Here is a 10,951-nt window from a genome sequence, read left to right as displayed (position 1 = left end):
CCAACCACAGGCACGACCCCTCCCCACCCCCCACCACGCTGTTGCCTCTACCTGTGATTCCCTTCGCTGTCTCCGACAGGCACGCTCAGCCCCTCCTTCCCTCCCCTGCCAAGCCTCCCCTGGGCTCCCGAGTGGTCTGTGCCTCCCTTCTGCGGCTCCCCTGAACCTCATGCTCACTCTGGGGGAACGTGGGGCCCAGCCAAGCCATCACTTGTCTGCAGGGCCCCTGCTTGAGACCCCATATGTGAGACCTCTGCTCCAAACAATGGAGTTTGAAAATCCAAAGTGAGGGAGAGAGAGAGAGCGTGCAGTTTTGAGCCCCTATAATCCATTCGGCCCTCTGCCTGCACGCTGTTGGGAAATTTGAGACCTGTTTACCGGTGCGGCCTGTCAGCTCTGCTCTCTCTAGAGCTGTCTACCAAAGGTGGGTGAGCTCCCTGATCCAGCCCTTCCTGAAGCTGAGCCGACAATTCCCTGGGTCCCTCGGCTGGGATCTGGCCCCAGATGTGGGACCCTCTCAAGGTTCCAGACGATGCCCAGACAGTGGCTCACAGCAGAGCAGGCCCGTGGACGTCTGGCCAGTGGACATCCCCGGGCTTGCGGGGCAGTAGGGTGACAGGCTGCTGCTCACCTCTCTCCTTCCTCTTCAGGCCTTGCCCCTGCCTTTGGCCCTTTAGGCCATCCCCCACCCTCCTGGCTCAGCTTCCAGGGGCACCCAGGCTTGGGGAAGGGGCAGGAGGGAGCTGGGCTCAGCTTTACTGAACTGTCTTCACAGAGAAGCCGGTTGTCCCGCCCAGGCCTGGGCCCACGCGTGCCAGGAAATAATCTGATTAAATGAGCCTGAGGTGATTCGGGCTGGGCCACCACGGGCAGCCCTGAGACTGTGAGTTCCGTGGGCTGAGGTTGAGGTCCTGTGGGTTCAGCCTCAGCAGGTGGGGAGAGGAGGGTGAGGGCCGCTGTCTGGTGCTCGCCTTTCCCACGCGCCCCCTGCTGGCTTCTGGCGGCTCTGCCCGCAGCTCCCCTCAGCCCCGCTCCCACTGCCCTGCTGCCTCTGCCCCCACGTGCCCTGCCGCCTCCAGCCCCACACCCATGTGCCCTCAGCCCTGCACCCACGTGCCCTGCCACCCCTGCCCGCGGGATCCAAGGCCCCCAGCGGGCTGCCCAGGCGATGACTCCTCAGGAGCACTTCCAGGATCGGTGGCTTGCCCACTCCCTCCCTGTGCTCCCCGCAGCCCCCCCCCCAAAGTACTGACACCCCAGGGTCCGCTCCAGAGACCTCAAGGTAAGATGCAGGGGTGAAGAGGGTGGGGTGACACAGGAGCATCCTCTGTGAGGATGACCCAAAAGGAGCCCCTCCCCCCTCCCCCCTCTTCTGCCTCCCCAGGCCTCTGTGGGACGGTTCTGGGCTCTGCGGACCCCACAGAGAACCACAGCGGGTGTGGCTCACGCCCTCCCACGCTGGCTGCCTCGGCTCCGTGAGCGTCGGTCATGCTCAGGCTGTGCTGCCGGCCACGAGGCCGTGGGTCCCTTCTGCTGGCGTCAGCTGCCGGGACGGGGTCCCCCATCACCGTCGGCAAGGGCCGGGCTGTAGCACCGGGTCAGGGCGGGGTCTCAGGCGGACGGCGGTGTGGACGCCGCAGGGGCGAGTGTGTGCGGGGGTCCGGGCACGGGGCTCTGCTGCCAGCTTGCACGCCCGTTCTTGCCCCCTCAGAGGCCACAGCCTCCCTGGGCCTCCAGTGTGCTTGTCAGGGGCACTGTGCTCTCGCCTGGAGCCCTCGCTCTGTGGTCGCAGGTGGGGGAGCTCCCGGGCCAGCCAGGCCTCTGGCCCCTGCGTGGGGGGCTCACGGAGCCCTTTTCTCAGCGAGGAGACGGGAGGCGAGAGAGGGCCCTCTGCCCCGTCTCACAGGGTTGGTGGGTCGCCTCCAGGCCTCGCTGGGCTGAGAGCCGGGGGCTCAGCTTCCTCCCCCTTCTCCTTTGCGCCGACTCAGGCTGGCCTCAGAAGCCTCACTCCAGGGGGATGTGTCCAGTCAGTCGACACGTCCGCCCAGGGGGCCTGGCCCCCATCTTCTCAAAGGGAAGCCAGCGCTGGCGTGAACAGCACGTCGCAGGCCTTCCACGCGAGAACCTTCTCAGGTGGCTTTTTGGCTTGGAGGAGGTGGGCACTGCGGGGGGGGGGGGTGATGCTGAGCTGGCCCCTCTCTCTCATGTTCTCTTTTCCTACCTTGACCGGCCAGCCCTTCACAGGTGGGGAGGAGGCCTTGGTTCAGGGCCCTTCCCCTCAAATCCAGCTGGCTCCGAATCATCCAGGCAGAGCAAGGTCCTGTCTGGCTCCAGGAGAAGATTGCGTAGATCATCTTCAGACCCCCATCTGTAAATGATTGGGCTGATGAAGGGCACTCCCCACCCCTCATCTGGCATCATCTTACCTGGGGAGACTTCACTGTAAAGACACAGCGCCCCCGTGGTCAAGGTGAGCCCTCCAAGGCATTGACAGACATTTGTTCCCGATTAAAAACTGGCAGAGAAGAAAGCAGGCAGAGGGGAGAGCGGGCAGAGAGGAGAGTGGGCAGAGGGGAGAGCAGGAGAGGAGGGGAGAGGGATCCGAGGGGAGAGGGGGCAGAGGAGGGGAGAGGGATCAGAGGGGAGAGAGGGCAGAGGAGGGGAGAGGGATCCGAGGGGAGAGGGGGCAGAGGAGGGGAGAGAGGGCAGAGGGGAGAGAGGGCAGAGGAGGGGAGAGGGATCCGAGGGGAGAGGGGGCAGAGGAGGGGAGAGGGATCCGAGGGGAGAGGGGGCAGAGGAGGGGAGAGGGATCAGAGGGGAGAGGGGGCAGAGGAGGGGAGAGAGGGCAGAGGGGAGAGGGGGCAGAGGAGGGGAGAGCGGGCAGAGAGCAGGTAAGTGGAGCTTGGCTGGGAGTCAGCAGCCGGGTGGTAAGAGCAGTGCTTTCGTCTCAGTGCCAGACGCCCATGGGTGTTTTTTTCCTTCTTTTGAAATAATTCTAGATTCACAGAGAGTTTCAGCGACACGTGCAGGGGTGCAGTGCAGCCCCCCACCGTGGTCACATCTTGCGTGGCTGCAGGGCGAGGTCAGATCCAGAAGCCGGCCCTGGTCTGGCCACAGAGCTGGTTCAGACAGTGACTTATTTTCTTTATATTTCCAGTGTTCTCGGTATTTCCAGAAGGAGCAGGTGCTAGCCATTTTTACCTCCCTAGTTCCCTTTATTTACTTATACAAACAACACGGATGATCCTTTGTGTCGACAGTTCCAGGCGTGGCTGTAGATGAGCAGGGCAGTGGGCGCGGGGCCTCCCGCAGACGCCCCTCGGCTCAGACAGCGAACCCCAGCCGCCCAGGGAGACGCCTCCTTCCCCCACCTCCTGGTCCGCGAAACTCTGTGGGACACTGCTTCTCCAGAGCCAGCCCCACAGCAGTAGGGCCAGAGGGAACAGACCGCACAGGTGCCCCCAGGGCCACCTGGGAGGGTCGTCCGAGCCTGTCCGGGCCCCAGGTCCAGAGCGTCCACAGCAACCCTGGGCGCTGCAGGTTTCTCTCTGGAGGGAAAAGCGGGCTGGAGACTTGGTACCCACCTCCCTGTCCATCTGACGGTGGGGGTGGAGCAGGGACAGAGGGTCCGCCCCCGAGGGAACCCCCCAAAAGCCCCTTTGGGGTTTGCTGAAATGGCCAAAGCTGACAGTGTTTCTGCATCCCAGGCACGGGATCACGGAGGGGTCGAGGGCCCAGATATCCGGAGACCAACACGTTGGGAAGCCCCATCCGGGGTCCAGCCCCCACGGCCTCCTCCTGCAGGAGGCCACCCCCTACAGCCCCTGGGCTACACCCCTCCCCCGCCTGCGTCCCTGCTGCACCCTCCTCCGCAGGCCACTCTGGCCTTGGGAGCCGGACGGGGCAGAGAAGGGGGTGCAGGGCCGTGCTGATTGCTGCCTGGTTTCGGCCACTCGCCGTGCGGGGATTTCCCGCGGGACACTGGGTGGCTTTGGGCCTCTGACAGGAGGAGGTTTCTGGGACGCGCTGGGACCCCGGCAGCTGAGAGCTGGTGTAGCCAGGACAGCGACGGGTCTCCTCCAGGACGAGGCGGCAGCCGCCGGGCCCCTGGACGCGAGGCACAGGTGCAGGCTGACCTACGGCAGCAGGGTCTCCCGGCTGTGGCCGGGCTCCGGCAGCTCCGCGTGGAAGGTGAGCGAGCGTGCTGGGGCAGGTGCCCGGGCCCATCTCGTCTCGCTCGGGTCAGACCCCACACCCCTCCACCTCCACGCCTCCTCCCGGTGCTTCTTTGTGCCCCTCGCCGTGGCGTGGCCCACCCTGCCGGCGGCCCTGGGGGTGTTTTTGCGGCCAGGCCTGGGACAGGTTAGCCTCTCCTGACCGCGCCCTGCCCCACTGTCAGCAATGACCCTGACTAGCCGGCTTCCTCACTTTATTCTTTACTTGCTCACTGCGAGCAGCCCTGCGCGGACGCCAGATGGGAGCCGCCGGGAGGAGCGTGTCAGGGACGAGCCAGGGTTCGGGCCCGAGCAGGCCCCGAGACAGGTTTGCTCCAGGAAGCAGGGAGTCAGGTTGGGCCCCCGGGGCCGCGGCCCCCACACCCCATCCAGCCTTCCTGTCTGTCCTCTCCGCATTGGACCCTGTGTGCCCTTTGATCCTGCTCTGCCCGCCAGGGGTCCCTGGGTTCAGCCCTCGTCCCGTGTTCCCTAACTGTTGGGGTTGGGGGTGCTGGGTGGGGCCCCTGGGCTTGAGCTGGTTGGTGAAGCCTGTGTGGCCACGACAGGTCTGAGGGAAGCCCATCCGGGGAAGGTCCTGAGGGGCCAGCGGCTTTGACCTGGAACGTGGTGGGAGTGCAGTTTGGAAACCTGGGCCCCCAGCAGACACTGGGGGCTCCCGGCACGTACCCGGCAGGAGGATGAGCTGCAGCCAGGCCCGGGGACGCGGGCTGGTTCTGACGCAGAGTGGGGGGCACCAGGGAAGGCGATGGGATGGTGGGTGTGGTCTCCCAAGCAGCTCCTCTGACGCAGCAGGTGCAGGTAGCTGGAACTGTGACCCCTCCCCAAATGTCTGGGTCACAGTGGCCTGGGGAGCACTAATTCCAATGGGAAAACCGAGCCCACACTGTGTGACTTCACCCTTCAGCCTAGTGCCACCTGGACACTGACGCTGAGGGAGGCGATAGAGGCGACTCAGGCCAGCCCCTTCCCCAGACCCTCGGGAAGGACACAAGCCAACTGTCCCCGAACTTCACGGCTTAAGGACTAGAGATGCACGCTGACCTACTGAGGCCCTCGGGCTCTGGGGGGCTGGGCGCGGGGCGGGGCTGGGGGTGGGGCGGGGCGATGGGCTGGGCGATGGGGCTGGGTGCAGGGTTGGGCTCCGGGCTGGGCTCGGGGTTGGGCGACAGGCCGGACGAAGGGCAGGGCTCGGGGCGGGGCACAGGGCGGGGCTCGGGGCGGGGCCACAGGGCGGACGAAGGGCTGGGCTCGGGGCGGGGCACGGGGCACGGGGCTGGAGGCGGCGCTGGGCGATGGGCTGAACGCGGGGATGTCTGGCGCCCCCTTCAGCTCCAGGGCTCAGAGCACAACTTCCAGGGCCCAGCCCTTCACTAGGCATCCCTGTCCCAGGGAGCCCGGCGTCATCCCTGTGACAGGGGGCCATCCTCCCCTCTAGGGGGCACTAAGTGCATAGCTCAAAGCACCTGGAACCTTCTGCCTTCAGAGGCCGTCACTGGCATCTGGCCCAGGAGCTCAGAGCTGACCCACAGCATTGCCTCCCCCTTCTCCCCACCTCACCCCACCCCGTGGAGTGGGGCAAGGCCTCTACTGCTGAGCCCCATGACACACCCCTGCTGCAGAGAGCGCGTGATGCTGGATGCCACACTGGCCCCTTCCAGAAAGCAGTGGGCCCCCTGGCCACTCCCCCCCCCCGGGGCATCCTGGGGTCAGGACTGTGCCTGCCCTCATTGCCCGGCTGTTTGAGGCAAAAGCCACTTGCTGTCCCTAGGCAGGGCCCTGGGGTCAGGAGCCTGGAGGCAGGTTAGCTGGGCACATTCCAGGACCGGCTTCCTCGGGCCCGCGTGCCTGCTGCAGAACTGGTCAGGGCTGGTGTTTGCTCTATGGGGCCCGAGGACAGAGCCAAGTGCCGGTGCTGTGGCCCTGAGCGAAGCTGCTGGGTGGCCGGCCGCAGTCCCACACGGGCCCACTGTGGACCCCTCTCTCTGTGCGGCTCCATTGTGGACCAGGACACCAGCTGTGCCCTGTCCTGGGGAGGCCGGGACCACACAGATGGGCAGATCCTGGGCCAGCTGCGCCCCCTTGCAGAGGAGGAGGAGGAGGAGGAGGAGGGGGCCAGGGCAGCTCCAGCCACAGGGCCGGCCTTCCCCGGGATGGGCTCTGAGGAGCTGAGGCTGGCCTCCTTCTACGACTGGCCGCTGAGTGCTGTGGTGCGGCCAGAGCCGCTGGCTGCCGCAGGCTTCTTCCACACTGGTGAGCCCTGGGGGCCCTTCTGGACTTCTAGGAGACTTCTGGGGTCTCCGGGGAGCTCCTCCCCCACAGCAGGGGGGTCTGTGCCTGATAAAGCCGAGGGGGGCACCTGTCCCCAGCCTCCGAGTCTCTCCTGGCTGCTCAGACTCTGACGAGTGCAGGGGTTGGGGGGGGGAGGGGGACAGGAGGTGTGTGGGGCTTCCGTGGGGCCCCTGAGACCCAGGGACGGGCTGTCAGGTCTGCTGTGCCCGTAGCAGCCCCTGGTCTGCAGTCTCTGCTGATTGTGGGGGGTGAGGCGGAGGCGACATCCCCACATGGATGCCTGAGGCTGCCAGTCACCCCTTTTACTCGTCACTGGGAATCTGTCCTGGGGAGGTGGCACCTGGGGCAGAGGTGACAGAGGAACTGCTGTCACCTGAAGCTGCAAGGTCACAGAATACTCAGGGCTCCAGGTCTAACTGTCCACCTGCCTTGCTGTGAACAGACGCCTGCCCCGTCCCCCATTTCGCCCCCGAGAAAGTGGGGTGCATGTGAAATCCAAGGGGAATGCAAGGCAAGGGGGGTGGCAGAGAGCAGGGGGGGTCCCGCAGGGGCTCAAGGGTGACCCCAGAGAGCCCCTGCCATGTGAGGAAAGACCACCTGGGAGCCCCCACGACCCCAGCCCTGGAGGACACACCTGGCCTAGCGGGTGGGTGAGGGGGCTCCTGGCGGCACCGAGGGGCCGGGTGTGGGCAGGGCCAGCATCCATGCTCCACCCAGGGCGGCAAGACCAAGTGAGGTGCTTCTTCTGCCGCGGGGGTCTGCAGAGCTGGGAGCAAGGGGATGACCCCTGGACAGAGCATGCCAAGTGGTTCCCCAGGTAAGGACCCTGCAGGCCGCTCCTGGGGCAGGGTATGGGCCGGCTTTGCCTCCCCAGTCCTGGGGGGGGGGTGAAATCCGGGAATGGGGGGCCTTCTGGGGGCGGCCTTCCCAGCAAGTGCCTGACACTCAGTGAGCCCCGACTGCCCTGCGCGGGCCTGTGTGGGGTGCGCGGTGGCAGGCGGGGCTGGAGAGGTTGTTCTCTGACAGCCGGGCCTGCCGCCCTGAGGCCTCTCAAGCTGCTTCCTCCAGGTGTGGGTTCCTGCTCCAGACAAAAGGAAGGGACTTTGTCTGCAGCGTCCAGGAGTCTTGTTACCACCCGCTGGGTTCCTGGGTGAGTCCTGCTCCCCTTAGGGCCGTGGCGGGACGGACGTGGCGGGGGTCCCTCCCCACCCCTGCCCCTGCATCTACTCAGGGCACAGATGTCCTCTGGCTCCTTTCAGGACCAATCGGAAGAACCCGCAGACTCAGCCCCCACCACCCCTTCAGGTGAGCCGTGAAGTGCGGCCCGTGCTCTGCTCCCCGGGCACCTGCAGCCCGCACTGTGGCTCGGGCCATCGGGTGTCCCCGTGCTGGAGAGCAGGCCAGGTGTGCTCAGCCAGGTGTGAGGGAGCGGTGCTGGGCCCGCGTTGGGGGTAGGGGGCTGTGTGCAGGCGTTCCGTGTGTCTGGTGCCCAGGGGAGGCCACAGCAGGCCGCCGTGGGCGAGGCCGATCCCAGCGCTGGCGGCAGGGGTGGGAGGAGGAGAGGCTGTGCACCGGACGGCCCCACCTTAGCAGCGGTCATGAGCGCGTGGAGGAGCGGGCTGTCCTGTCCATACCCACGCCCAGGACCTGGCAGGGCAGGGGTCCGAGAGGCTCCGGGGCTCAGATCCTGGCTCTCCTCTCTAGCCCTGTAGCAAGGGACTTCTGCTCTCTGGGCCTCGTTGCCCCGAGCTCTGAATTTGGAACTGAGCCTGGTCTCTGTGACGCTCTGGGAGCAGCCCCTGACACCCGCTGGGGCTCTGTCTGCAGTGGCTTTGGCGATGACGTTTCCTATGTTTTCTGTGTGGTGGCGCCTCTGGACAAACGTGCTGGGAACAGCCTTCCCGTGACGGCCACAGAGGCCCCTGTGTTAAGGCGGCCACAGGGACTGGCCACAGTGGCAAGCGGGCTGCTCCCCCCACCGCTCCCTGGGTCCAGTGCCCCTCCCCCTGCCTTGCAGATGCCAGGGGCAGGCAGGAGTGGCCTGCATGGAGCCGGTGCCCGGCAGTGCAGGCTGCCCTCTGCATGGGCTTCGGGCAGAACCAGGTACGGCGGCTGGTGCAGCGTAAGTACCTCTGGGCGGTGCCGGCCAGCGTATCCGCGTCCCAGCTGGTGGCCGACCTGCTCCAGGAAGATGACGGGGGCCGGGCTGCGGAGGCCAGAGGTACGTGCCCGCCCCTGCCCCATGCTCTCCCCTGGCATACAGTTCCCACTGCCCAGGGGCCGGAGGGCCCGTCCTGGTGGCGCGGGCTCTGGCGGGTTCGGGCAGCATGGGCTCCGCCAGAGCCAGACCTCGCCTGTGGGGCCCCCTGGGTGGGGTCTCACTTCCCCTGGGGGCTTCTAGTCTGTCCCACACCACCCACAGCTCCTGTCCACGTGGGTCCTGAGCCGCCCACGCCCAGAAGGGAGGCCCAGTCAGAAGGTGCCACAGAGCCAGGTGAGGGTGGGAACCCCCCCACCGCCGGGGGCAGGACCGGCTCCCCTGCACCCTGCCAGGGGAGGGCGCTCCTGGCCTGGCCCCCATACAGAAGGTGGAGGTCTCGGGGAGGGGGGGGGTGGATGTGGAGGAGCCAGGCGGAGCCCAGGCCCGGAGGGTGCGGCTGGTCCCCCCAGGAGCCCAGGACGCCCAGGAGCAGCTGCGGCGTCTGCAGGAGGAACGGACCTGCAAGGTCTGCCTGGACCACCCCGTGTGCACCGTCCTCGTGCCCTGCGGCCACCTGGTCTGCGCGGACTGCGCTCCTGTGCTGCGGCTCTGCCCCCTCTGCAGGGCCCCCATCCGCAGCTGCGTGCGCACCTTCCTACCCTAGGCCAGGTGAGTGGCCCCAGAGTGGGTCTCGCCTGGCCCCAGCAGGCGCCTCCCCGCGTGGGCCTCCGGGGTGTCAGCACGTGCCAGGGCAGTGACCCCAGCACACCCTGTCTGCTGCCATCTTCCCCCTGGGGCGCCTCTTACCTCCGGGGTGGCCAGCACTGCAGGGGGTGGGAGGCAGCCTCCTGACTTCTCCTGCCTCCCTGGCCTGGCCAGGTGTTGCTCACCAACCTGTTGCCTTCCCTTGACGCTCAGATGCTGGCTCTAGGTCCTTCTCAACACGCACCCTGGGCAGCCCCTGCCGCTCTACTTGGGCGCATTAGACCATACTGGCTGGCTGGGCCATCTCTGCCTTGATTTTCCTAGTGATCAGGGGATAATGCGTCCTGTCCAGCTGCGTGTGTGGGCTGAGCCAGGCCAAGGGGAGGATGGCTGCGGAGGTGTGTTGTCGCGAGAAAGGGACTGGGCAGAGACCTTAACCTGGGAGCCGAGGCCAGGAGGGAGTGCGAGATGGGGGAGGGAGGGAAGCCTCGGCCTTTGATTATCATGGGAGGCCTCCTCCTGGCTGTCCCCACCATGTGCCCCACCATGTCTCCAAGCATCTTCTGGGGGGTCAAGAGGCAGGGGAGGGAACTCCCTGCAGCTGAGGTCCCTGGCCACTGGACCAGCCACCTGAGAGTAGCCCATCCATTTCTCCTTCTCTCCCAGGTGCTTCAGATGCTGGCTGCCTCTCGCGTCCCGTGGGGGGCTGCTGAGAATGACTGAGCCGGCGTCCAGAACTGGCCAGCCAGAGTCCCCACTCTCAGCCCAGGGAGGAAGGGAGCTGCAGACGGCTTGGCAAGGGGAGGGGGCGTGAAGGTGGTTTGACCGATGCTTAGGCGCTTTTGCAGATTTACAGTAAAGTGGCGCGTTTTCCCTGGACGGCACTCCGCAGCCTCTGTTCCAGCCGGCCCCCTCCTCACCAGCAGGGCAGCGCGGCCGCCCTCTCCCCAAATGCTGCCTCGCCTCCAACCCCCTTCTCTCTCCTCTTCCTTGATCTTGTGTCTCAGCGTTGTAACGGGACTTCCAAGGGCATCTAGCCTGAGGCCACTTCTGAGCCTGAGCTTAAAATTCGGCTCCAGACCCCTGCCTCTCAGGAAAGGGGGTCTACAGGCTGCGCTCTTTTCTGCTCCCTACTTGGGGGCACCTTAGGGATGCTGTAGGACAAGGGTTTAATCCCTTCTGTGAATAGGGTCACTGGCTAATGACAAGGAAGCGCCTCGCTCTGTGGCGGAAGGGGCCTGTGGTCCTGGTCAAGCCAGGCCGCCCACCCCCAGGGTCCGTCAGCAGGGCACCTGGGGCGGGGTTTTGCCTGGGCGACCGCTCACAGCATCGTGTGTGGTGTTTAATCAGGAACCCCCGCTCAGGGCGGTGGGGGTGTCACTGTGGGTTTACATGGACCTCGAGGTGGGGTCACACCTTCCTGTCTCAAAGTCCTTGTGGTGGCCCTCCCAGCAGCGGTGCGGGCAGCCTCCGGGGGTCCAGCACTGCCGTCCCAGGCACACGAGGGAGGGCCGTCCCAGGC

General features: G+C 66.2%; 2 protein-coding genes across 3 annotated transcripts; both read left to right on the top strand.

Annotated features, from left to right (window-relative positions):
* The first annotated feature begins 265 nt into the window (after nt 1-265).
* On the top strand, nt 266-5,295 carry LOC123384672. Its single transcript, XM_045055064.1, has 4 exons — nt 266-285; nt 1,102-1,197; nt 3,615-4,191; nt 4,458-5,295. Exons 1-4 carry the CDS (start codon nt 266-268, stop codon nt 4,650-4,652), a joined length of 888 nt encoding a protein of 295 aa, XP_044910999.1. The 3' UTR covers nt 4,653-5,295.
* Nucleotides 5,296-5,509: 214 nt separating this feature from the next.
* On the top strand, nt 5,510-10,308 carry BIRC7 (baculoviral IAP repeat containing 7). 2 transcript variants are annotated; one of them, XM_019826259.3, is made up of 8 exons: nt 5,510-6,485; nt 7,242-7,341; nt 7,593-7,674; nt 7,784-7,829; nt 8,542-8,745; nt 8,947-9,018; nt 9,195-9,393; nt 10,096-10,308. In XM_019826259.3, exons 1-7 carry the CDS (start codon nt 6,116-6,118, stop codon nt 9,386-9,388), a joined length of 1,068 nt encoding a protein of 355 aa, XP_019681818.2. In that variant the 5' UTR covers nt 5,510-6,115; the 3' UTR covers nt 9,389-9,393; nt 10,096-10,308. The 2 variants fall into 2 exon arrangements, with proteins under 2 accessions (XP_019681818.2, XP_019681817.2); XM_019826258.3 differs by having other exon boundaries at nt 8,542-9,018.
* Nucleotides 10,309-10,951: the final 643 nt, after the last annotated feature.

Source organism: Felis catus, chromosome A3 (genome assembly GCF_018350175.1).
Source record: "Felis catus isolate Fca126 chromosome A3, F.catus_Fca126_mat1.0, whole genome shotgun sequence".
Taxonomy (NCBI): Eukaryota; Metazoa; Chordata; class Mammalia; order Carnivora; family Felidae; genus Felis; species Felis catus.
The sequence above is the reverse complement of the archived record's forward strand: the minus strand, read 5'-3'. Positions and strand labels throughout refer to the sequence as shown.

Coding starts and splice junctions, on each gene's coding strand:
- LOC123384672 (XM_045055064.1), top strand. CDS start 266: ATGGAGTTTGAAAATCCAAA. Junction 286..1,101: donor ATGGAGTTTGAAAATCCAAA/GTGAGGGAGAGA, acceptor ATGTGCCCTCAG/CCCTGCACCCACGTGCCCTG. Junction 4,192..4,457: donor CCGGCAGCTCCGCGTGGAAG/GTGAGCGAGCGT, acceptor CACTGCGAGCAG/CCCTGCGCGGACGCCAGATG.
- BIRC7 (XM_019826258.3), top strand. CDS start 6,116: ATGGGGCCCGAGGACAGAGCCAAGTGCCGGTGCTGTGGCCCTGAGCGA. Junction 7,675..7,783: donor ACCACCCGCTGGGTTCCTGG/GTGAGTCCTGCT, acceptor GGCTCCTTTCAG/GACCAATCGGAAGAACCCGC. Junction 7,830..8,541: donor AGCCCCCACCACCCCTTCAG/GTGAGCCGTGAA, acceptor CCTGCCTTGCAG/ATGCCAGGGGCAGGCAGGAG.